General features: G+C 49.4%; 8 protein-coding genes across 8 annotated transcripts; 5 read left to right on the forward strand and 3 right to left on the reverse strand.

Annotated features, from left to right (window-relative positions):
* Window position 1: 1 nt before the first annotated feature.
* On the reverse strand, window positions 2–810 carry N7537_008221 (DNA-directed RNA polymerase I core subunit RPA12; the record flags this gene model as incomplete). The annotated part of the gene is made up of 3 exons (XM_056899276.1): window positions 2–142; window positions 208–439; window positions 513–810. The coding sequence occupies 3 exons, from the start codon at window positions 808–810 to the stop codon at window positions 124–126; spliced, it is 549 nt and encodes a 182-aa protein (XP_056751352.1). The 3' UTR covers window positions 2–123.
* Window positions 811–990: 180 nt separating this feature from the next.
* Window positions 991–6,503, forward strand: N7537_008222 (putative sister chromatid cohesion protein Mis4; the record flags this gene model as incomplete). The annotated part of the gene is made up of 4 exons (XM_056899277.1): window positions 991–1,150; window positions 1,212–1,401; window positions 1,454–1,590; window positions 1,648–6,503. The coding sequence occupies 4 exons, from the start codon at window positions 991–993 to the stop codon at window positions 6,501–6,503; spliced, it is 5,343 nt and encodes a 1,780-aa protein (XP_056751353.1).
* A 589-nt stretch (window positions 6,504–7,092) lies between these two features.
* Window positions 7,093–9,427, forward strand: N7537_008223 (putative NADH-ubiquinone oxidoreductase 64 kDa subunit; the record flags this gene model as incomplete). Its single annotated transcript, XM_056899278.1, has 5 exons — window positions 7,093–7,912; window positions 7,975–8,315; window positions 8,370–8,520; window positions 8,583–9,314; window positions 9,381–9,427. 5 exons carry the CDS (start codon window positions 7,093–7,095, stop codon window positions 9,395–9,397), a joined length of 2,061 nt encoding a protein of 686 aa, XP_056751354.1. The 3' UTR covers window positions 9,398–9,427.
* A 518-nt stretch (window positions 9,428–9,945) lies between these two features.
* N7537_008224 (glucose-induced degradation complex GID8) lies at window positions 9,946–11,193 on the reverse strand (the record flags this gene model as incomplete). The annotated part of the gene is made up of 4 exons (XM_056899279.1): window positions 9,946–10,455; window positions 10,667–10,862; window positions 11,047–11,126; window positions 11,179–11,193. The coding sequence occupies 4 exons, from the start codon at window positions 11,191–11,193 to the stop codon at window positions 9,946–9,948; spliced, it is 801 nt and encodes a 266-aa protein (XP_056751355.1).
* A 418-nt stretch (window positions 11,194–11,611) lies between these two features.
* On the forward strand, window positions 11,612–13,354 carry N7537_008225 (uridine kinase family protein; the record flags this gene model as incomplete). Its single annotated transcript, XM_056899280.1, has 8 exons — window positions 11,612–11,782; window positions 11,847–11,974; window positions 12,030–12,174; window positions 12,227–12,269; window positions 12,317–12,430; window positions 12,484–12,525; window positions 12,580–12,811; window positions 12,871–13,354. 8 exons carry the CDS (start codon window positions 11,612–11,614, stop codon window positions 13,352–13,354), a joined length of 1,359 nt encoding a protein of 452 aa, XP_056751356.1.
* Window positions 13,355–13,754: 400 nt separating this feature from the next.
* On the forward strand, window positions 13,755–15,967 carry N7537_008226 (pre-rRNA-processing protein ESF1; the record flags this gene model as incomplete). Its single annotated transcript, XM_056899281.1, has 2 exons — window positions 13,755–13,821; window positions 13,899–15,967. The coding sequence occupies 2 exons, from the start codon at window positions 13,755–13,757 to the stop codon at window positions 15,965–15,967; spliced, it is 2,136 nt and encodes a 711-aa protein (XP_056751357.1).
* A 1,198-nt stretch (window positions 15,968–17,165) lies between these two features.
* N7537_008227 (uncharacterized protein) lies at window positions 17,166–20,789 on the forward strand (the record flags this gene model as incomplete). Its single annotated transcript, XM_056899282.1, has 1 exon — window positions 17,166–20,789. One exon carries the CDS (start codon window positions 17,166–17,168, stop codon window positions 20,787–20,789), a length of 3,624 nt encoding a protein of 1,207 aa, XP_056751358.1.
* A 366-nt stretch (window positions 20,790–21,155) lies between these two features.
* Window positions 21,156–23,742, reverse strand: N7537_008228 (putative sugar hydrolase; the record flags this gene model as incomplete). Its single annotated transcript, XM_056899283.1, has 6 exons — window positions 21,156–22,292; window positions 22,349–22,626; window positions 22,682–23,337; window positions 23,405–23,468; window positions 23,525–23,639; window positions 23,710–23,742. The coding sequence occupies 6 exons, from the start codon at window positions 23,740–23,742 to the stop codon at window positions 21,156–21,158; spliced, it is 2,283 nt and encodes a 760-aa protein (XP_056751359.1).
* Between the last annotated feature and the right edge of the window lie 272 nt (window positions 23,743–24,014).

Here is a 24,014-nt window from a genome sequence, read left to right on the forward strand (position 1 = left end):
CAAAAAAAAAGAAGATTGTCTCGTGACGGTCGTGATTTTAATACTCTTGTCCCGCTAGTTATACAGCCTTTCTCCAAAAATAGACTTTTCCCCACATCTTTTATACAATCTGTGTTTCCAAGATTAATTGTTGGAGGTTTCCCTGTCGAAGTAATCAGTAATTGTTGGGCATGCATAATTATGTGCTTTCGAGGTGGGTGGGCATACTTGAATCCGCAGACGCATCTGTAGAACACGGTACTTCCTTCATCGGCACTGCGCAGTTGCACTGTAGTGTAGAACATCTCTTTCCTCCCGCATTCGTTACATGTACGATCAATGATAGCCTCAGTCTTCCGGTCCTCTGCTGACAGGGTCTGGACTGCCGATCGTTTGGCTCTCAGTGCTGAGGGGAATGCGGAGGGCTTGGATTCGGACACGGTTGTTTGGGGAATTGTATCTGCAAATTGAAGGTTAGAAATAAATCTTCTAGTAGCCTGGTAAGAATTAGAAAGATTTTTTTATTCACCCACCTTTATTCCGAGTGCCGCAGACATCGCAATGCAGAATCGCATCCGCATTGCCGGTAGATTCTCGTAGGAGATTACCGCAATCCGTGCAGAAAATTAAGGAACCGATGACAGACATATTGATAGAGTGTAAAATCAACTTGATGGTCTGAAAGCTGTAGAAGATCAACGGTGTAAGCAGAGTGACAACGAATCGGACCTTACGCAGCGAATAATCTATGCAACTTTTTTTTGACGCACGAGCCTCTAGATAGGCGGTCACAGGAGGCAGTAGGGGTGCCGTCACCCATACGGAATTCATGAACGCGCATTTGTTCGTAGCTCAGTTCATTTTCTTTCAGATTCTGGTTGTGGTTTTTTTTTTTTTCATTACTTAAATGATCTAGAGATATCATAAGGCGCCTGCCTAAGTTGACATGTCTCTACCAAGAGCATGTCAACTTTATGACTCGCGCCTACTTCTTCTAACTTAACATTGACCATGGACCATAATGGACGACCCGCCGTGCAGGTCGTCATCAACGGCCATGATCAGATGCTACCATATGGCTCCAATATGCAGTTTCAAAATCAAAGGCCGCTATCTGTGGATGAAGCACTGCAGTACTCATCCATGTCTAGCGCGCCTGTCTTTGGTCTCGGTTCGTCTGTTCTCTTTATCTCTTCAATCCTACTCAATTTACTGATGGCTTGTATGCACAGACTGTATCCTACGCCCCGATGTTGGCCGACCTTCAAATACTACTTCTATAAACCATGTCCTCCAAGAAGGCCGCAAAACACTGGGTGAACTTGACACGGAAATGCAATCTGGACAGGATGATTCTAGTCGCTTAGAGACGTCTCGAGAGTATATTCAACAGTTGCTGGATGGAGACCAGCTGACAGAATTGTAAGGAAACTTGAAGTCTTTCAAGCGCAGTTAACTCATTTCGATTTCATAGCAAATTCAAGCTTCCTCGGGTTCCTACGCGAAGTCAACAGTTACGCCCAAATGATCCTGACGGTGCTACTTCCGGTCACAATAGCCTTGGTTCCTTCGCACGGATGGTGCTTAACTCTACGGACATTGCATTCAGATGTAAGCCCTAAGATGCCACAGAAGTTTATACATAATTAATTGACTGACCGACCACAGATCCCGAAGCACCCCCAAAGACAAAACCCGAAAGTAAAGACCTCATCGCGAAGACAGCTGCTTCATTAAATCAGCGCGCATATGCTGCGAACAAATCGAACTCGGCGTCTTTCTCAGCCTCTTTTGAGCAGAATCGTCCTCCTTCATCAAGCCAACTATCCGTTGTTATTCCAATCAAAACCGTACCTCAACATAGCGATTACGCAAAGGCGAAGAAGCTTCAATTGAGAGCCCATGGCCAAGACGCTATGGCAGCGGTGCGACTCAGGGACCAAAAAGAGGAAGCAGATGCAGCTTTGCAAAAGCTTCAAGATCTTCTTCACGAGGTTTTTGAAGCAGAAGACCAAATTGAACCCGATACTTCGACCCCCCCAACTTCTAACACACCAAACCCCATTTTCGTGAATCCACCATCTCTAGAGGTGCATGGATTGGTACTATCATCTGATGCCCATACTCGCCTCCAGAAAGCGCTTCGGAAAGTTGCAGGGTTTGATCGGCTCCAGGATATACCGTCTGATTATCTCAACCGCATTCAAAAATTGTGCGAAAAGCCAATCATTGCTGCACAATCCCTCGACATAGGCTTAGGCAATTCACCCAGTGAGCTTGAGTCCCAGGAATGGCTGAGTAAGATCGAGGATGAGTTGAATGCACTATTTGCAATCGGAACGCTACTGCAGACGATGTCTGGGCGTCAGACTGAGCGAGATCTTTGTCCAGAAGATCTCATCGAGGCCATTCCCACCGTTCTCAATCAACTATTTGATCATTGCATTATTCCCGCAGTGGAATCGCGTCCTGGTGGTAAAGACAGCCAGCATTTTCACTTCTTCTCGGCCCAGAAGCGGATCATTGGCACTCTTGTTCACCAGAGCAAGAAAGTTCTCACTCTTTTTGCTGACTTTTTATCTCGCATCGATGTCTCCGAAGGGACGATCACGGCTGCGGAATTCTTTGCTGCAAAGCTGATATTTGTGGAAAATGCACACAATGACAAAGACTCCGCTTTGGGATATCAGAAGTACGAGCCTGCGAGACGTGGTGCAATGGATGTGCTTGCAAAGGTGTTTTCCAAATACCCTGAGCAGCGACCCTTCATTCTGGATGAGATTCTGGTCTCATTGGAGAAACTTCCCACCACACGGCAGAATGCCCGACAGTTCAAAGTTGCAGATGGGAAAAACATCCAGCTACTCACCGCACTAGTCCTGCAGCTTGTTCAGACAACTGCGTTGGAGACACCCTCGCGATCGAAGACCAAACGTCGAATCAAAGCACAAGCTGATGACGATGATGACGAGCTTATGGGCGATGGCGAGAACCGTGCAAACGGTGAGTCTGATGACGACGAGTCAGACGAATCGTTGGAACGCCTAGCGAACAAGGCTAACCGACTCTACGACAATGCTATGCGCTCCGCACAATACATTGTGAACTTCATCGTTCAGCGTGCTATGAACTCGACGAAAACTGGTGACCAGCCATACCGCAATATTCTGGACCTGTTCACTCAGGATCTAATCAATGTACTGGGCTCGGCCGATTGGCCAGCTGCAGAGCTGCTTCTCCGAATCTTGGCCTTGCGCATGATTCAAATCACCGACCAAGATAAGAGCGCGGCCACTGCGAAGAGCATGGCACTTGAGCTACTTGGCTGGATGGGTTCTGCTATCTCAGATCTGATAGCAACCGCTCAGCACATGCTCCCAGCTCTAGAAGATTCCGACAGTGAATTGACTGATTACCTCAAACAACAATTTGAGGAATTTTCTTCTGGTGCACTGCATCATCAAGACCTCATCACTCCAACGGGTCCGTATAGGATTACACTCGAGCACCTTTTGCAAGACAAGGATTCCGACAATTGGCAACTGACTAGCGCGCGGGGCTACTACTTGGCTCAATGGTCCAAAACAGCCTGCGCCCTATATTACAACTCCGAGGATCAGGAAGAAATTGCACATGATGAGGTGGCTGATAATTTGGTTACCCTTTTAACAAGATCCTTCTCAGATCCACGCTGGTTAGAGACCCACAAAGAATTTGAAAAAATCCCCAACGTGCATGGCAAATTTGCCTATATCCTCACGGTCTTGAATTCCAACTTCGGCAAAGCATTCGACACCATTCTCAAAGTTCTTTTAGCCTCTTTCCTTGGTGATTCGGCCAAGGTCCGCAGTCGCAGCTTGAAAAGTGTCATCTACATGCTCGAGAAAGACCCGAACCTTCTTGACAGGGATCCTTCCGTTCTGCGCGTAATACACCGGTGCACGACAGATGCCTCGCCTATGGTTCGAGACTCTGCATTACAGTTGATCGGACAATGCATTGGGTTGAAGCCTAAGCTCGAAGAAGAAGGATGCCGAAGCATTTTGGCCTGTGCAGCTGATCAAACAGCTGGTGTCCGGAAACGTTGCATTGGGCTTTTGAAGGAACTTTACCATAAAACGTCTCGAAAAGAATTGAAGCTGGCTATTCTCGATAGTTTCCTTCAACGCACAGGCGATCTTGAGGAGAGCGTGGCATTTTTGGCTCGCCAAACCTTCGAAGAAATATGGCTTGTTCCATTCCACGAATCCATTGACTCCTCGTCTGAGGGGCCAAAACTGAAAATGGCTCTCGGAGAGCAGGTAGGCCTTATCGTTGGCCTGACCGAGCGCAGTGAAGCTGCCCTGGAGTCCCTTAGCGTCTGTTTGAAAGCCGTCCTTTCGGACAAATCTAAGTCCGCGGCATTGAACTTCAAAGTTTGCAAGGCGATGGTCTCTACCATGTTCCAGAGACTGGTGGAGGATTCAGATGGATCCAGCAAGGAATTCCAGCAAGCTCTTTTACAGACGATCACCGTCTTTGCCAAGTCGAATGCGAATCTGTTTACCCCGGATCAGCTGGAGGTCCTACATCCTTACATCGGACACCTTTCTACCGCAGATGATCTTTTCATATTCCGATCGGTTGTCGTTATCTATCGCTGCGTCTTGCCATTCTTATCCTCGTCCCACAACACTCTTCTGAAGGAAGTGCAGAATGACCTTTTCAAGAGTGTTGCCAAGCTCGCCCGTTCAGAGTTGAACGAAGTCATGGCTTGTTTGTGGACCATCAACAGTGTTCTGCAAAATACGAACAGACTGGTGAAATTGACAGTTTCTGTACTGAAACCATTGCAACAGTATAAGAGTGTTGATCTCTCCTCAACTGCACATGCTGCAATCCTGGCTCGTGCCAAGAGTTATATTCGTATTGCAGGTTGTGTTGGGCGGCATTGCGATCTTGAAAAGTATGCATCTCATTTCAAGAGTGAATTCCCCACCTGGGGCGGTGGCTCCGTTGCGGGGCTGATGGTTGACTCCATTATTCCCTTCACTGCATCAAATTCACCCTTTGAGTTGAGGGTCATGGCTCTCGAAAGCCTGGGATCTATATGCCAGTCTTGGCCTGGCCAATTCGGCAGAGAACGCACACGGCAGACTTTCGCTCAGGCTTTCAAGGAAGATGCCCCAAGCCTACAAAACATCGTTCTTCGATCATTTGCAGACTTCTTTGCCATCCATGAAGGCAAGTCCGAAAAGGCCGTCATGCCAACTGCAGAAGCCGCCGCCCAGGAAGACACCACCAGATTGGGTGGTTCTTTGAGAGCTAGCGACAATGATGGCGCTGCTGCTTTGATCGCCCAACACTTCCTCTCAAACATGCTTCAGGTGGCACAATCGCGCCAGGATACTTATTCACTGACTGCCATTGAACTTATTGCGAGTATCAATAGGCAGGGCTTGGTGCACCCAAAGGAATGCGCGGGTGTTCTCGTCTCTCTGGAGACTTCTACCGTTCCTGCAATTGCGAAAATCGCGTTCGACACCCACAAAATGCTCCACCAACAATACGAATCCATGTTTGAGCGAGAATACATGCGGGCTGTGCAAGAGGCATTCTATTACCAGCGTGATATTGTTGGCGACTCCAATGGTGCTACTGCTCGGCCTTACGTCTCGAAGCTCGCACCGTTGTTCGAGATTGTCAAAATCAGCAACAGCCGTTACCAGAAAAAGTTCCTCGCAAACCTTTGCTCCAAAATTAACTTCGAACTGAAGAAACTGGATGTAACTGGCAATCCCCCAGAGCATCTTCTTCTAGCACGCTTCATCTCCCAAAACCTGACCTTTTTTGACTACGGTCAATTGGCTGAAGTGGTGCCAACCATCGCGTGTATGGAGCGTATCGTTTCTTCGACTGGCACTATCCTTGCACACGCGATTGAGACAGAAATACCCTCCACCCCTATTGGTCCGCCTCAGTTAGATCCTTCAAATGACATGATGCCAGGGTTTGCGCCTGAGATGCCTCAAGCAACAATCATACCGCGGCAAGCCAACCCTGCGACATTGAGATTGTTGGCAACTGCTGCAGCATCATTGTCAATGCTTTGGGAAGCTCGAACTCACCTTCGTCGTCTCTACGGAGTCAATGCCCACAGCAAGAACAAAGAAGGGAAACCCATAACGAAGGAGCTCAATAAAACAGCCACCAAGGTGCACGGTGTAACCGGTGACAAGTTTTGGGAAGCCATTGCAAGAAATATGACAGCCCTGGACAGCGAGGAAGCGATGTACCAAAAATGTCGAGAGTTTGCAACTCTACTCTCCATTGATGAAGAGTTCAGGGTGGATGGAGACGAGGACGCGGAAGGGGACAGCCTGGACGCTACCGGAGATATCGATGAGACGGTGGCTCCTCGGTCCATGAAGCGCAAGAGCTCCGTCTCCAGCTCAAACCTCAGCAAGCGCCCTAAGAGCCGGAAGAGTTCAACCGGAAGGAAGAAGTCCAGCGCTGAGCCGGACGAGGATCTGGATTGGGACTGATTTCGCGTATCCACATCATCCATCATACGGGAGATTTTTTATATTTTTTATTTGCATGTCAAGCGAGGTCGGCGTTTATTTATTCCTCTGCACATGAAGCATTCCGCGGGGAATGGCCTTTTTATTTTTTATTTTCGAGACCGAAATGGGTGGTTATGTTTACCCTCTTTTTCATACATACTGAGCTTTTGAGGCTTTCCTCAAGCTCGGCCCGATATCCACCCCCATTAATTATGGGTATATAATAGAATCCCACGGGTTCATTTCCATTGGTACACAAAAAGAGTGACTTATCTAGATATAGTTGTCGGTGAATCTACAGATGGAGCCCGGAGCTGTCGTATGAGTTCAGAGTTTTGATGCCGGGTTCCCGAGTAGTCCCTGTCACGTGACCATCCTTAAGATGACGTCGCCGGTGATAGCTGGCGTCGTATTCTTGTCCTGGGTTCCTAACTTTTGTGAGATAGACTCTTTTTGTCTTAGGTTGCTTCAAGGTCGCTCGTTATTTGAGTGCACGGGAACAGATCATGAGCTGTTTCGTCTCTTGTTTCTATCGCTGAATATCCTTTACGCAAGCTCCCTCCCTGTTATGACAATGCTAAACGCGATGTTGCGCCGGACCCGTGCGGACGGCGCCGCACTGAAGTCAATGGGGTCATTACCAAGCCGAGTCAATGTCTCGAAGGCATTATTTACATCCCGCCAACCTCTGTCCCGCTCCATACACACTGCTCGTCGCCGACCAGCCCCCCAATGGCGATCCTTGGCGCCGGCCTCCATGCCAATCCGATTCAAATCAGAAATCGCAGCTAAAGTCGCACCTTGGAAACAATCCCGTACTATCGTTGCTATACGCAAGGTCTTTACATTCTGCGGGTTCTTCATCATCACCACCGGCGCTGTGGTCGTCGCTTTCTTTATCTACGATGCTAGTACATACCACGACGGTGGTAGTGGGATGGATATTCCAGTCTCGGAATTGGCTCTTAATCCTCGACTCGGAGGCCCGAAGAACCTGCCTATCGCCGATGTGCTGGTTGGCGACTATGACTCGGAGGCTATGCTTCAGCAGAAGGATAAGCCTCGTCTGGTTATCCTGGGAACGGGCTGGGGTAGCATCGCCCTCCTCAAGAACTTGAACCCTGCTGATTACCACGTCACTGTTGTTTCCCCTACTAACTATTTCCTGTTTACTCCCATGCTACCTTCTGCTACAGTTGGAACTTTGGGTCTTCGGTCGCTGGTTGAACCTGTTCGGCGCATTATTGACCGGGTTAATGGTCACTTCCTCAAGGCTTCCGCGGTCGATGTCGATTTTTCTGCGAAGCTGGTGGAAGTATCCCAGATTGGTCAAGATGGTCAGACAAAGAATTTCTATCTTCCATACGACAAGCTTGTTGTCGGAGTCGGTATGTTGTGCCAAAGAATGAGCAGGTTCAAGTTCAAAAGTGTTGACATTTCTATGCACTAGGTTGTGTAACAAACCCACACGGTGTGAAGGGCCTTGAAAACTGTAACTTTTTGAAGACGATTGATGATGCTCGTCAAATTAAGAACAAGGTTCTAGAGAACATGGAGTTGGCGTGTCTACCCACCACTTCTGATGAAGAGCGTAGACGCCTTCTATCCTTTGTCATATGTGGAGGTGGCCCAACAGGTGTTGAATTTGCTGCTGAGCTGTTTGATCTCTTAAATGAAGATCTGCTTCGTTCTTTCCCTCGCATTGTACGAAACGAGATGTCTGTCCACATCATCCAAAGCCGAACTCACATTCTGAACACTTATGACGAAGCACTCTCCAAATATGCCGAGGTATGTTTTCTCCACGTCGAAAGCCCCCTTAGTTCTGGTACTAACACATTGTAGAGTCGATTCACTCGCGATGGCGTTGAGGTGTTGACCAACGCCCGTGTCAAGGAAGTGCGTGGCGATCGGGTTCTTTTCTCCCAGGTGGAGGACGGCAAGACCGTCGTAAAAGAAATCCCAACTGGATTTTGCTTGTGGTCTACCGGAGTTGGTTAGTTCATTAACGCCATCACCCAATATACTAGCTCTTAACAACCACTAACATCTCTTTAGCCCGAGCCGAGATCTCACAAACACTCTCTAACAAACTGGAAGGCCAAAACAACAAGCACGCTCTCGAAACAGACTCCCACCTCCGCGTGATTGGCGCTCCCTTAGGTGACGTCTACGCAATCGGCGACTGCTCAACAGTCCAGAACAACATCGCAGACAACATCATCAGGTTCCTCCGCACCATTGCCTGGGAAAAAGGCCGCGACCCTGAGAAAGTGCACCTCACTTTCTCCGAATGGACCGAATTTGCTACTCGTGTTAAGAAACGCTTCCCACAAGCCTCGAACCACCTCCGCCGCCTGGATCTGCTCTTCGAGCAGTACGACAAGGACCACTCCGGCACTCTCGACTACGGCGAGCTGTCCGAGCTCCTGCACCAAATTGACACCAAGCTCACGTCCCTGCCTGCCACTGCTCAACGCGCTAACCAGCAGGGTGTGTACCTGGGCCGTAAACTGACCAAGATTGCCGCCGCGCTTCCCGGTCTCAAGGCCAACGAAATCGACTACGGTGACCTTGACGAGGCTGTCTACAAGGCTTTCAAGTATAGGCACCTCGGAAGCTTGGCGTACATCAGCAACGCCGCTATCTTTGACTTTGGTGGGATGAGCTTTAGTGGCGGTGTCATTGCTATGTATCTTTGGCGTAGTATCTACTTCGCTGAGAGTGTTAGCTTCCGCACGCGGTGTATGCTGGCCATGGATTGGGCCAAGAGAGCGTTATTTGGAAGAGGTATGTCTTTTATTTTCTCATTACTTCTCTATCAACGTTGTGCTTTGCTAATAGTTCATTCTCCAGATCTCATGAGCTTCTAAGGAAGCCAATGTTGCCCCTCATGTTCTATCATTAGTTCATCTAGAGACATTTGTGATTGATTTTTATTTTCGGTATTCGGCAGGCGTGAGTCCGGAGCTATTTTGTTTGTTTTTAAACCTCGCTTATAGATCTTTCTTTTGTTGCTTTATTAATCAGTTTTCATAGCGACGCTTGATTTATATTTGCGGGTTGAATTTTGAACCACCGTCTTTCTTGCTCCTCTGGTTGATGTTACATACATGTATTGTTCGTATCCATTCTACCAATACCTGTTTTTCCAGATAGTATAATCAAGTGATGTTATGCTATAGAACTACCGTGTTGAGGATCGAGGAAGTGCGTGACCATAATTCAAAATTAAAAAGCCATTTGTATTGGAAAAAGGCTGGAACGCCCATATTGGAGCTAGCGAAATATTATCGCCTGAACACCTAGAAATGTGGATCCAAGACGCCGCGCTAGAAGGGCAAAGACGAAAAAAAGAGATTCTGTCGTGACAAGACAGGAGAAACGTGACAATCAAGGCCTGCTTGAGAGGAAAATGGGATTAAGAGATCATTGGATCGATGTCGCTGCTGTTCGACATGAGAGTGTCACGATTGTTAGTAGCAAGGTCATTACTGTTACTGTTGTCGTGAGAATCGCCGACCAAGCCAATATCCAGGGTATCTGGGATGTCTTTTTTGAACTCTCGCGCCTTTTTCTCGGCGTATGCCCGGGTCTTCACAAGATTGCGCAGCCGGGCCTCTTTACGAGCACCCTGATTCTGCAGAATTGCCTCATTGACTTGGGTTGCGATTTCTTTACGAAGTGCAGGATCTAGGAGCGACGCAAGCGAAGGGGCCAGTTTATCACTTGGGAAAATCAGAAGGGCAAGGGTCCGCTCCAGATCGGCCAAGAACTGAGGGTTTGTAGGAGCGCGTGGTGCAAGTTGTGCCGTCGCAAAATCCAGGGCAGGAGTAATATCGCTACCGGGTGTGTCCATGCAGGTGCGGATCAACTCAACCAGCTGCAGACGCAGGAGGGCGAAATGCAACGAGGGGTCTTCGTCAAGGATCTATTGAAATCTTGTTAGCCATGGCACTTGACATTATGTGTGGTTATGCTGGTAAGATTCAATATTTGGCAATTGCTCATACTGAGGACTGAAGATGTTTGTTTTTCTGCAAATGTCCCGGAAGGGAGTTTAAGAGTGGTGCATGAAACTTGGTATAATCATAGCAAGCGGGCCCAAGGGGTGTGAAGTAGACTAGTGGGAAAATCCTTACCTGAGGATTCAGCTCGTTGATCTTTTCAACGGCCGCCTGGATATCACCCGAGTGAATCGCAGTGCGAATTTCAACCCGTTCTTGTATAGCCTCAAAATCCGTTCTGAGTTGTATGTTGGCCTCCACTGCGAATTTCTTCGCAGCAGCAGGATAGCCGTTGGTGATGAGGTAATCCATGACCAAATAGTTGATATCACTGCATTATAATTGTTAGTAACCATTGATTCAACGGATGAGTGAAAATTTTGCAGTGGTAACGTGAATCAGAAGGATAAGTCAATTTGTTTCTCCTCACATGTTTTCAGAGAGATTCCCAACTTAATTTCAAGAACATCATGTCACGGTGGTGGGCAAGTGGGGATGAAAGAGAGGTAACTCACGTTTTGGACGGCTTGACCTCCTCAAGCTTCCGCTCGAAGTGATGCCAAGTAGGCGTCGCAGTCGAGGGAGTGCGAGACATCTGCATATTGTTAAAATGCCGGCAACCACGGGTGTCAAGCCGAGAAGCATACAAGATTAGCAGACATTATGAGCTAGACAGCCAGTCTTGAATCTGATCTGAAGCTATCCGTAAAGCTGGAAGTCAACCCGAGAGACGACGGCCATGGGGAAAGGCAAATCGCTGTGTGGGAGAAGACCGGGTTGGATGGGAAAGAGAAAAGGAATTGAAAAGCTTGCGGCGGAAGAAGTAGCTTAAGCGAAAGTAATACGCTAGCCCCAAACGGGTGCTTATATAACATCCGCTTATGTAGCACGTGAGCAGCCACGACAATTTTGGAACCTTCCAGGGAATGAACCTCGACTAACCCGCTTTCGGACTAGAGATTACATAACTATTGTGGGCCCCCTCCTGGGCAGCTTTCAAGGCTATCACAATCGATATCAGAGGGGTGGAGAGGGTCAACTTGGAAAATACCTACAGCGTTGTATGTCACACACATAGCCATGGAATCAATTTCACCTTTATATTCTTTGCCCACCGAAGTGCGATACTCTCCCCCATGGCAGGACTTAAGCATTATTGGCATTGCTGGCAGCTCTGGCTCCGGTAAGAGTTCTGTGGCAATGGAGATTGTCAAGTCTTTGAACTTACCGTGGGTGGTGATCCTTGTAATGGTACAGCTTGTGGACTGTGGTGCATCTAAATTGAAACCTTGTTGTTCTAATAGATTCCCTGCAGGACTCATTCTACAAGACCTTAACTCCCGAGCAACATCACAAGGCCCATGCAAATGAATATGACTTTGACTGCCCGGAATCGATTGACTTCGATGTTCTGGTAGAGACCCTCCGTGATCTGAAGAAAGGGTAAATTTATTGTTCTTCCAAGAGTCCTTATCTTTGACCTGACTGGATGTCACAGAAAGAAAGCGAACATCCCAGTTTACTCATTTTCTGAGCACCAGCGGCAGCCTAATACGACCACCCTCTACTCCCCTCGTGTGATCATTCTCGAGGGTATCTTGGCGCTCCATGATCCTAGAATCGTCGAGATGTTGGATGTGAAGGTATTATAGCCACTGCGCTATCCTTATGCTTATCAGTGCTAATTCGGCCAAGATCTTCGTTGAAGCAGATATGGATGTGTGCTTAGGTCGCAGGAGTGGGTTGCCTTGATCGTGCTACCTTGATCCCACTGACAATATATAGTCTTGCGCGACGTCCGTGAGCGAGGGCGTGACATTGAAGGAATCATCAAACAATGGTTTGAATTTGTGAAGCCTTCTTACACTCGATTTGTGGAGCCTCAACGCCCTATCTCAGGTTGGTATATGAGTTTGCGAAGTGTTAAAGACTTTTTGTTAACTTTAAATCAGACATCATTATCCCGCGTGGTATTGAGAACAAGACCGCTATCGGTATGCAGTCCCCTGAAGCTGCTGATCTTGAGAGCTGTACACTAATTGATTTAGACATGGTGGTCAAACACATCCAACGCAAGCTGCAGGAGAAATCTGACAATCACACCGAAGCGCTTCGCAAGCTAGGGTTGGTCGCAGCAGCAGTTGAGCTGCCTTCAAATGTGCATGTCTTGCCCTCGACACCGCAGTTTGTTGGTATGAACACTATTCTGCAGAACCCAAAAACTGAGCAAGAGGATTTCATTTTCTACTTTGATCGACTGGTTTCGATCTTGATTGAAAAGTACCGTGCTCTCTCTCAATATCCGCCTTATGATTACTTTACTGACATCACTATCGCAGGGCCTTGGATATGACATCGTATGTATCCGCAAATGTGGAAACACCACAAGGGAACACATACCTCGGTTTGCATCCCAAAGGTACCGTATCAGCCGTCGCTATTCTACGGGGGGGTTCTTGTATGGAGACCGCACTTAAGCGATCTATTCCCGACTGTCTTACTGGTCGTGTACTCATCCAAACGAACGAGAGCAACGAGGAGCCGGAGTTGCATTACTTGAAACTTCCCTCGCAGATCGAGGAGCATGCAACTGTCATACTAATTGACTCTCAAATGTCCAGTGGCGGTGCTGCACTGATGGCTGTTCGCGTCTTGATTGATCATGGGGTGGAACAAGGGAGGATCGTTTTCGTAACTTGCGCGGCAGGTGAACGGGGCCTCAAGAGGCTTACTGCCGTATACCCCAGGATCAATGTGATTGTTGGGCGCATCGAAGGAGAGGGAGAACCGCGCTGGATAGAAAAGCGGTACTTTGGATGTTGAAATGTTCATTCACTTGTTGTTCCTCTTTTTTAGTATATATATTGACCTGGTTACTATGATTTATTTCTGAGACTAAGTATTGCGTTACTAGGATTGACACTTAGCAAGGATATGCTCATACATATCTTGCATATTTACTGAAATCCAAGCAAATACATTACAGTTTATGTTGTCAAGTTGTCTTGCATGACAGTGGCCTCGAGAAAGTAACAAATAGACTGGCCGGTTTGAGAATGCATGTGCTTGACCGCCCTAACTTCGGCGGGCAGAAAAAAGAAATAATTTATCGGTCTCGACTATTTTCACTTGCTGAATTCGACGATCTCTATTGATATTCAGGCATTGGAAATATTTTCTTGCGTGCTTGTAGAGTGCAAAGTGAAATTTCCCAACGCTCACAATGGCAGGCTCAGACAAGAAAAAGTCTAAGGCCGGCAAGCCCAAAGGCGAAGTCGGTCCAGCGATCAGTACGTGCATTGGAAGCTTAACACTTATTTTCAGGAACCCCCATGACCATGATTACTGACTCTTTGTGTCGCTGTAGCGGATCCTCGATTCGCCAACATCCAGACTGATCCCCGCTACCGGCTTCCTAGCAAACGCCAGACTCATGTTAAACTCGATAAGCGCTTTGCGCATGTGCTAGACGATAAGGATTTCTCTAGTAACGCTCCTGTCGATCGCTATGGACGAAAACTCAGAAAAGATGATACCAAGGAAAAATTGAAGCAGTTTTACCAGGTGGACGAGGACGAGGACGAGGACGACGACAGTGCCGACGACGACGAAGAAGTCCAGAAAGAATTGAAACGGGTCAACGCTGCCTCCTATGATCCTGCCCGTGATGGTGGCTTCGAGTCCTCGTCATCTGAGGAAGAAAGCTCCAGCGAAGAAGAAGACGAGGCGGAAGACGATGTGATCGAGTTCCCGGACCAGCAACGGTCCGATGTGCCGCTTGGCGAAGTGACGAATCGGATAGCTGTCGTCAACCTCGATTGGGAAAACATTCGTGCCGAGGACTTGATGGCAGTCTTCTCCAGTTTCCTTCCGTCTGGAGGGCGGGTTTTGAACGCCACAGTCTACCCCAGCGAATTCGGAAAGGAGCGCATGGAGAGGGAGGAGGTTGAAGGCCCCCCGAAAGAGATTTTTGCTTCTGGGAAGAAAAAGAACACCAGCGAGGATTCCGAAGAGGAAGAACTTGACTCTGATGAAGAGGAGGAGGAAATTAAGAAGTCCATGCTGAAGGCTGATGACGGCGAAGAATTCAACTCTACACAGCTACGGCGTTACCAGCTCGACCGACTGCGGTATTACTACGCAATTATCAAATTTTCTTCAAAAGAGGTTGCCAAGCATGTCTACGATTTGGTGGACGGTGCCGAATACCTCTCTAGTGCCAACTTCTTCGATCTTCGTTTCGTACCCGAGGACACTGACTTCTCCGATGACAAGCCTCGGGACGAGTGTTCCCGGATTCCTGACGGCTACAAACCTACAGAATTTGTGACGGATGCTTTGCAGCACAGCAAGGTCAAATTGACATGGGACGCGGATGACAAAACAAGAAAAGAAGCCCAGGCACGTGCCTTCCGGGGCTCACGCCAGGACATTGACGAGAACGACCTGAAGGCTTACCTCGGTAGCGATAGTTCCGAGAACGAAGATTCGGATGACGAGGACGGAGGCGTCGAAGTTGTCGATAATACTGCAGGAGAAGCTACGACCACAAAGCTGTCCAAAAAAGAGGCCGAGAGACAGCGCATGCGTGCGTTGCTGGGTTTGAGCGCCGAGCCTACCCGCACCAAAGAGGAACGCCCCGTCGGCGAGATGGAGGTTACTTTCACATCGGGCTTGGCTGGTGGTCATGGCAAGGATACCATCTTCGAAAATGAACCGGAGATCGAAGAAAGCACAATTGACAAGTACGTGCGGAAGGAGCGTGAGCGTAAAAAGCGCCGAAAGGAGAAACTCAAGGCCTCCAAGCCATCTGGAGAGGAGGACGCCGCTGCGGACAGTGGAGACAACGAAGCTGCTCCAGCCGAGGTGCCACAGCAAGAGGAAGAAGAAATGGGATTCAATGATCCCTTCTTTGATGACCCTGATGGAAAGGCTACAGCGGGTTCTCGACGCAAGGAGGAGAGGCGCAAGAAGCGTGAGGAGCGTGCTGCCGAGGAAGCCGCGTCAGCTGCTCAACGGGCTGAGTTGGAACTGCTGATGGTAGATGATGAAAAGGTCAACATCAAACACTTCGACATGAACGAGATTGAAAAGGCCGAGAAACAGGCCCGGAAGAAGGGCAAGGGCAAGAAGGGCAAGAAGGTGGAGCCCGCTCAGACAGATGACTTCAAAGTCAACGTCAGCGACCCCCGTTTCTCACGTCTGTACGACACTCATGATTTCGCCATCGATCCTACCAACCCCCGGTTCAAGTCGACTTCCGGTATGAAGGCCTTGTTGGATGAGGGCCGTAAACGCCGACGTACCGGGGACGACGCGGAGACTGAGGCCCCAACAGAAAGCCGGGATGTTAAGAAGAAGCAGAAGAAGTCCTCTAAAGAGTCTAGCTCCGAGGAGCTGAAGCGATTGGTGGCAAAAGTCAAGCGTTCCCACTGATAGTATAGTGCTGAAATGATTTGGAAGTTAATGTACACTGGAGTTCAATGAACGGAATTGAACTGCAAAATATGATCTCTTTTACATATGTACATTGATAATATGAAACTATATACTAGTAACATGCTGTCTAGAATAACTGACAGTCAATGTGACGTCTCGTGTCAACTTACTACGATAGGAAACGGAAACGGAAACGGAAACACGGAAAAGGACCGGCTGAGGGGAAAAACCACGTGGACAGAACAGCTTAGTAGTTAGCATGAGAGGATCCCTTTCCGCTAGGGTCGGGGTATTTACAAACATGATTACAGGGGCCTGTCGAGGGGTGTGGTATCTTGGGTTGCAGGCATGATGCTTGTATCACACGAGGTATGAGTGACGGTGTAGAGATGGCATGTGCCCATCATGGGTAGTATTTAGGAGATAAACCATTTCCCTCCAATCCCAAATTCATATCCGTCTCAAATCACACAAATCAGTGCCCCTCGAGTAACACGATTCCTTGAAAACCCGACTATGAGGTGAGACGAGGACGGTAGAGAATAGCGACATGGTGGCCAGTGATTGGTATAGGTATTATTGGATGCAGTTCCGATAGCCGGCAGTACTTGGTCAAGTTGGGCTATTCCTAGGTCCAAACTGTGTACCGCGTGATGGTTTCCAGGGCTGCATCCATCAGAGTCAGAGCATTAGATCTATGAGAGAGACCAAAAAGGTCACTATCCCTTACCGTAAATCATGAGGCTGAGATCATGTGACTTTCTTCACCGCCCTTTCGCGTTCCCTCTCCACTGCCCCCCGGATGGTTTCTCTGTTCAAGGAACTGGGTCCCTTAAGAAGCTCTGGGATTATTTCATTTGACTTCCTGGTTTTCTACACAATTCTGATCAGACTGTGGAGTCCTCGTGGGTGCGAAGCCAATTCCCAACTCCTAACTGCTGGTCCAAGCCCCACTGCTGCACCTCATCCCACCTTCCACTCCCTCCCCTCTCATAATTCTGGATATTCTCAATTCCCTTCATCGTTTGATGATGATTCTTGCTTCGTTGAATTAAGCTATGGGTGGATGCAGCCTAGATATTCCTAGCTGCTTGATACCCATCGTTACACTGCGTGAATTCGACCGGCCCGTTTTATTTTCCCTGCATCATCAAGTATCTGTTCTCTCTGCCGGTTTCCCCCGTTCTCATTCACCATGCTTGGTCGACTCTTGAGTACCGCTGCGTCGACTCTGAACCCGGCAGCATACTCTGGACGAAGCAATGGAACACCTCTTGAGTCTGTGACTGAAGAGGAACATACCTCCGGTCTTCTTTTCCCCGACGCCAGCCTCCTTCGACGTTCCCATACCCATGCTTTCCCATTGCAGACAACCTTCAATTCCCCGAATGCCTCGACCGCTGGTGCATACGATGACCGTGGGGGAATGGAATTGGATGCAATCAAAGATTTTCGTGTGATTGTTGCACAAAATTCATTGGGTGACAGAGATGCATGTGTCTTACTCGACACTCGTGCGTCTGATTCTTCCCCCACCGGTCTTGGAATCGACCCACAAGGCAACGACCAGCCCGGTCTTAGACATACTCGGGCGGCCTCAAGCCTTTCTCGTGGAACACGTCGCAATCTTCTCACCCAATCCTCCCTCGTCGAATCAAGTCCCCTCTCCGCAGCTGCAGATGCGCGCAGGTCGTCACCAGCCGGCCCGGGTGCTTTTTCCCGGGCCCGAGGCCGTAGCTCTACACTGGCACCACCGGGAACATGGCATGATCCTGGCCTATCGCGACACTCCTCCGATTCTAATGACACCGGCCTTCTGAACTGCATCTTCGGTAGTAGCGCCTTCAGTTACCGGGGGTCCTCTACAAAAATGCATATAATTTCCGCCGATGAAAGCCCGGCAACTGGGGTGAGTGCATCACCTGCTGCCCGCAGTCCACTTTCCCGGGCCTACACCACAGGAAGTCCATCGGCGCCGATAGGAGTAGCTCGAGGAGTGGACGACAAGCCACCTGCCAAAGTCACAGTTCTCTTGACTCGCATGTTTAGCGTAAATCTTCCCGAAGGAGCGGAAGCATCAGCCGAGCGACATGACTATGCCAGTGCTCTCTACCAAGAGTCATTGCCCGAGATGGAGTTCCCATTCCCGGATGTTTCTAAGCGCAAGAAAATCAAGGAGAAGAAAACACCCATGTACGCGGTTGCAATTACGATTCAGATCCCCTTGCTGCCACGCAATACCGGACGTCCTGTATCAAGATTTAGTACTCCAGGCCCAGACTCTCCTCGGCCAGGGTTTTCAAGCTCGCTGGATTCCGATCATCGTTGGCCGGGTGCATTTTTTGATGATAGCCTATCTTCTGCCTCGCCCCCGGCTAGTTTGGATGAGCGTCTGGACTTGTTAGTTGATCACTGGGACGTCATTACTCGTACACTCTCCCACCTCGAAAGACTTGTTCGCAACGAAATTCTCTTTCTTTTGAAGAAGGTGGACTCTTTATCCGGGCCACACCCAAAGCCTGCGAAGCCTCCCAATATGCAGCGGACCAACCAGACCATCGTGCATTTACCTGCCAACATTCTATCGGTGAATTCAAAGCTCAAGGAAGAAGCCCTTCGTAGCTCCCGCCGGATCAGCCTGGCTCTTCAAACCCCATATGTGGTCACAGGACAAAGTCGTTGGGGCGTTTGGCGGGAGGAAGGTCGCTCGATTGTCCGTGGTCTGGGCGACAAAGAGCAGAACTTCTTTTTCTTAGTGGTTCTCACAGCATTTTTGGGAAACCACACTGAGTGGCTCAACAGCCTTGGCCCAGAGTGGTATCGTCGCCGCCATAACCAGCAACACAAAGCTCAGCAGGATGGCGAACTCATTCTTGCAAACAGAACAGTCATTATATGCCCAGATAAGATGACTGCTCGTCGCCTCGTGTTCTTACTAGCCGCTTTCTTGCCCTCCAAACAACGCTTGGAGCCGTTACCTTCCCCTCTTAGACCTGGTACATCGGCCTCAATGCGTGCTGTCTCTCAAAGCCCACCGACTGTGCCTGTCCTCCGCCAGGAGTCTCTTCGGAGAGCGATCGAACGACGAGCTCGTGCTCAACGAATGATCATGGGCGATAATGATCACCACCAGCGATCAGTGAGCGTTTCGTCTCAGGAGACAGCCCAGCGGTCGATAGATGGAGCTGAAATAACTCCGCCGGCCGAAAATTCGGCGTCGGCCCGCAGAGGGTCTGATGCTCGCTCCATTAAACCCACTGGCGCAAATATTCACCCAAAGGATAGTCGGGTTATGAATACGAGCGGAGCAACTACTTCTATGATCACTCAGAGCAGCACTGTTCCTGTTCCCCATTTTACTTCTCAGCCAAGCCATTCTACCCAGACTGGAACAGAGCGCAGCACAGCTGAAGGCAACGATAGCCTAGCATCGGAGACTCTACTGAAAAGCCTCCAACGAAGTGACAGCTCTGCAATGAGCACAAACGGTAGTCTTTCCTCGGCTGGAGGCCGCTGGGGAGGTATTTTCTCTGGTCTTTGGAGCTCCCGTCAAGGCTCGTCTACCGAAAGTAGCGAGCCATATTCCCCATCTGAAGCTCGCAGAAGGTCCACCTCTGCGATATCTGGTCCTGCTAGGCGCGGGTCAACCACCTTGACTCAAATGGTCAAGGAAGTCACAGAACATGAGGATGAGCACCGGCCCGAAACAGCTCCTAGTGGAAACATCTCAATTCCAAGTGCTTCTGCTACCGCTCCTCACAACACTGAGCCTGCCTCGCCAGAGCCATCATCCCTCACCAGCCAAGTTCGGGAGTCGCCTTTGAAGTTGTCAGTCCGAGCAGAGGAAGGCGTGGTGGATGTTGACCTTCCACTTCCTGGTTTCATGTCACTTTCCTCGTCCGGCGATTCGACTATTGCCTCGCCAAAGAAGACTCGAACCTCCGTCACCAGCATGGATGCAGTTGCTTCTACACACAGCAGTGGCTCCGGATTTCCCGGTACTATGAAGGATAGCGATGGACCGTCTTCCCATGTGGCTGGTTGGTTGAAATTTTTCCATGAAGATTTCTCGCTCCAAGCGGTTCGGCCTTATGCTTCTCTTGAAGCAGAAATCAAACAGGCAATGCGGGCTGAACCCTCCCCGTACATCCCCTCTACATCTGATGTTGACGGATCAGAGAAATGGGTAGATGTTGCAACGACTTTAATTGCAGATACCAAGGCTTCTACGGTGAAACGACTCCGCTTGCGACGCAAGATTATAGTGGGTCACAGTTCTGGGGCTCCTCATACACCCCCTTCGCCTGCCAGCGCTACCCCCCGCGGATCTACTGGAGGTGCCTCGGCCTCGCAATTCACAAATTTCTTTTCTGGACATGAAAAGCCCGCCCACTGCCCCTCCGTCGATGACCGGGACCAGAGCTTCGTGGAAGAGCAGTTCATTGAAGAGCCTGTGATGGACCTTGACGGAGTTCTAGTTGATGCTGTCGAGCGTGTCTTGGGACAGAGCGGTTACTCGTCAATGGCACAGTCACGTGCCCCTTCGCCTAACCGTGCTCGTAGAGCTGAAGACAAAGGCCCCTCTTCTAGAAGCGATGAAGCCCCTCCCCCTGAGGTTCCTCGTGGTGAATGCCGCAAGATGGTGCTCGGGGCCCTCGAAGAAGTTGTCCGCCTTGTCACCGCCGAACACTGCCGTGAAGATGTGGACAGCACACTCGGGATTGCTGATCGCGAGCGGAGAAGAGCACTAGCAGGTGCTGATAATACATTGCGCGAAGGAATCCGAAAGTGGCTCCTTGACGTCGAAGAAGTTTGGTGATTCTGCTTTACCAAGCTTTGATTTATTTACGTTTGCTGACTGCATATCAATGCATATTGCACTCATGCATTGTTCGTTTTGATTCCCCTGCCCAATAGTTCGTGATTTGGTCTCGCATGATATGGTAGCAGACCTGGGGCTTCGAGTTTTTGATTCCCTTTCTCTTCTTTGTTTTTTCTTTTCTTTTCTTTTTTTTCGGCTTTGCCTCATGCATTGCGACCTGTTTTGAATATGATACCCACCCACTTCATACTGAAGTTTAGTTCTGCCTGTGGGGGCTCTTCCCCTACGTTCTTAATATGATTCTTGACCAATCTGATACAAATGACATAAGTTCCATGAATTTCATTCTCTATTAATACGAATCTAGGCAACATAAACCAATTTCACACTGTGACCACTTGCTTCAACCTTTCCATCCTCAGTAGGGGAAACTCGGACAGTCTTCAATATCTCATTTGACTGAGCCGAGTTGACAATTTCGACTGTAGTCTCAGCCCGCAGACGCCCATTGACCAGCAACTCAATTCCCTCCAAGGCATCATCCTCAGGGGCCTTGATCGTAGGATTGGTGATAGTAACAGAGCCGGGACGGATCAAAATGGGCATGGTATCAAAGTCATGAGTCTCCGTGTACCAACGGCCGGACTCATAAGACTTGGAATGATCAAACCACGAGATCCATTTCCCAGCCTCATCATCAGGAGACTGAGGCACATAGAAAGTAACCTCACCCTCCTCGGTAAACACCGGCGCAACCAGCAAATTGGGACCAAACAAATACTGCGTATCAATAGCATATGTGTTAAGATCCTCAGGGAACTCCAAGAAAAGCGGCCTCATAAGCGGCGTGCCGTTTCTATGTCCCTTTAGCGCCTCCTGCAGAATATAAGGAGTAAGCAAGATCTTGCGCTTAACGCAGTCTCGCAGCACATCCGAGCAATCCTCTCCATAGATCCAAGGCACACGGAACGAAGACGATCCATGCAGACGCGAGTGCGTAGACAGCAGACCAAACTGTACCCACCGCTTGTATAGCGCTGGTGGCGGTGTACCCTCGAAGCCACCGATATCAGATGCCCAGAAGATATATCCAGACAGCATGAGGCTAAGTCCGCCGCGCAGCGACTCAGCCATAGCCTCGAACGTGCTCTCACAGTCGCCGCCCCAGTGAACTGGGTATGCTTGTCCGCCTGGTGCGGTACTGCGCGCAAAGAGGAGACCCTGGTTACGTCCGACACGGTTGCTGAGTGTCTCATATACGATCTTGTTGTAGAGAAGGGCGTAGTAGTTGTGCATGCGCTCAGGGTCGGCGCCGTTGTGGTATTTGACGCCCTTGATTGGGATGCGCTCGGCAAAGTCGGTCTTGAAGCTGTCGACCCCCATCTCCGCTAGTCGCTCCAGGTGCGCGTTGTACCACTTGCTGGCGGCGGGATTCGTGAAGTCCACGATTGCCATGCCGGCTTGCCACATGTCCCATTGCCATACTGAGCCATCGGTGCGCTACGGATTGTTAGGGGTTGTTTCTTCTGGTATCGTTCTCTTATGTATCAACATACCTTGATAAAGTATCCGTTCTTCTTGCCCTCTTCAAACAGTGGCGATGCCTGGGCGATGTACGGGTTGATCCAGACACTGATGCGGAGACCACGCTCCTTGAGACGCTTGAGGTACCCTAGCGCGTCCGGGAACATCTCTGAGTCGAAGTCGAAATCGCACCACTGATAGGACTTCATCCAGAAGCAATCGAAATGGAAGACGCCCAGTGGGATGTCGCGGTCACGGAACCCATCAAGGAATCCAGTGACGGTCTCTTCGTCGTAGTTGGTCGTGAAACCTTTATAATAATGTCAGTTTCTTTTATTCCAGAGCAAATGATATGCCGAACTCACTAGTAGTAAGCCAGAGGTTATAACTCCACGACGGAACCAAGGCCGGCCTGCCGGTCAAAGCTGTGTACCGATTCAAAATGTCCTTTGGCGTAGCTCCATAAACAACAAAGTACTCAATCTCCTCGCCGGGCACAGAGATATTGACGCGAGTAGTGCGCTCAGACTGTACCTCCAGACTAACCTTGCCAGGATGGTTGACGAAAACACCATATCCCTTGGAGCTGATATAGAAGGGGATATTCTTGTAGGCCAACTCGGACGAGGTACCGCCATCCTCGTTCCAGATATCGACCGTCTGTCCGTTCTTGACCAGAGGCCCGAACCGCTCTCCAAGACCGTAGACCTTCTCGCCAACGCCGAGGTCAAGTCCTGCGAGCATATATCCCTGGCGCTCGGCGTACATGCCGTCCTCATAGCGATGTTTCTCAGTGCGCTGGTCGCGTACGTATCCAATCGAGCGGAACGATTGGCCAGTCAGTTTTTTACCGGTTGGAGACTGGAATTCTAGGGCCAGTTCATTGGCGGAGGTGTTCAGAGCTAGATTGAGTGACCCGCTTGCGTAGTTGAGTTTTTTTCCGGCCTTGTCGTGCTGGATCTTGGTGTGTCCGGTAGTCTTGTTCAAGTGGTAGTGAGGACCGTTGTCGTTTTGGCCCGCCCTGCACATTGTTAGTGGTTGCAAACACCAACATTGAGAGCCCCAGTTCGAGCCTCCGAGGTAGTTACCAGTGAACAAGCTTCACACCGATGATTCCCTCCACTGGTGAGGTTAGCGTCGCGGAGACAGTTGCTGTATACTTTTGTTAGCTGCTGGATTTCTATACCAAGGGAGGAATGAAAACGCACGCGAATTGAGAGTGTGTCCTCGGTGCGCCTGGAACTTGTTCAACAGTAGATTGACCGAGTCGTCTTCAATTGAAAATCGCTCCACGTTGCTCATCCACTCGATGTTGACGCCGTCCTGTATGATCCGATTGTGCGTCAGTATTCATTCTGTATCAACTTCATCAATCAGAGGCGATTGGAATTACCCGTAGGAGCCACATCCCCTCGGTGAACTTCATCTTCAGAGGAAAAGGCAGGTGATCCCAAGTGAGATCCTTCTTGGAATCGGTTCTGTACAAGCTACCCCAAAGATATCTGGTGGCTATCTTTCAGCCTTGGATAGAAGAGAAAAGTAGAATAGAAGGAAGTGAATAACAGAGAGGGCAGTCGAGCTCTTTTTGTTTTACGCCGACACGCCATGTGGGATGGCAGACCTGCTTCATCCGACACGGCGTATCGTCCGCGATGGCCTGATTCTGAATAGCGCATTCGCCAGCAGTAGAGCTCCGCT

This window comes from Penicillium hordei (assembly GCF_028827395.1).
Source record: "Penicillium hordei strain IBT 12815 chromosome Unknown utg000004l_segment0_segment0, whole genome shotgun sequence".
Classification (NCBI taxonomy): Eukaryota; Fungi; Ascomycota; class Eurotiomycetes; order Eurotiales; family Aspergillaceae; genus Penicillium; species Penicillium hordei.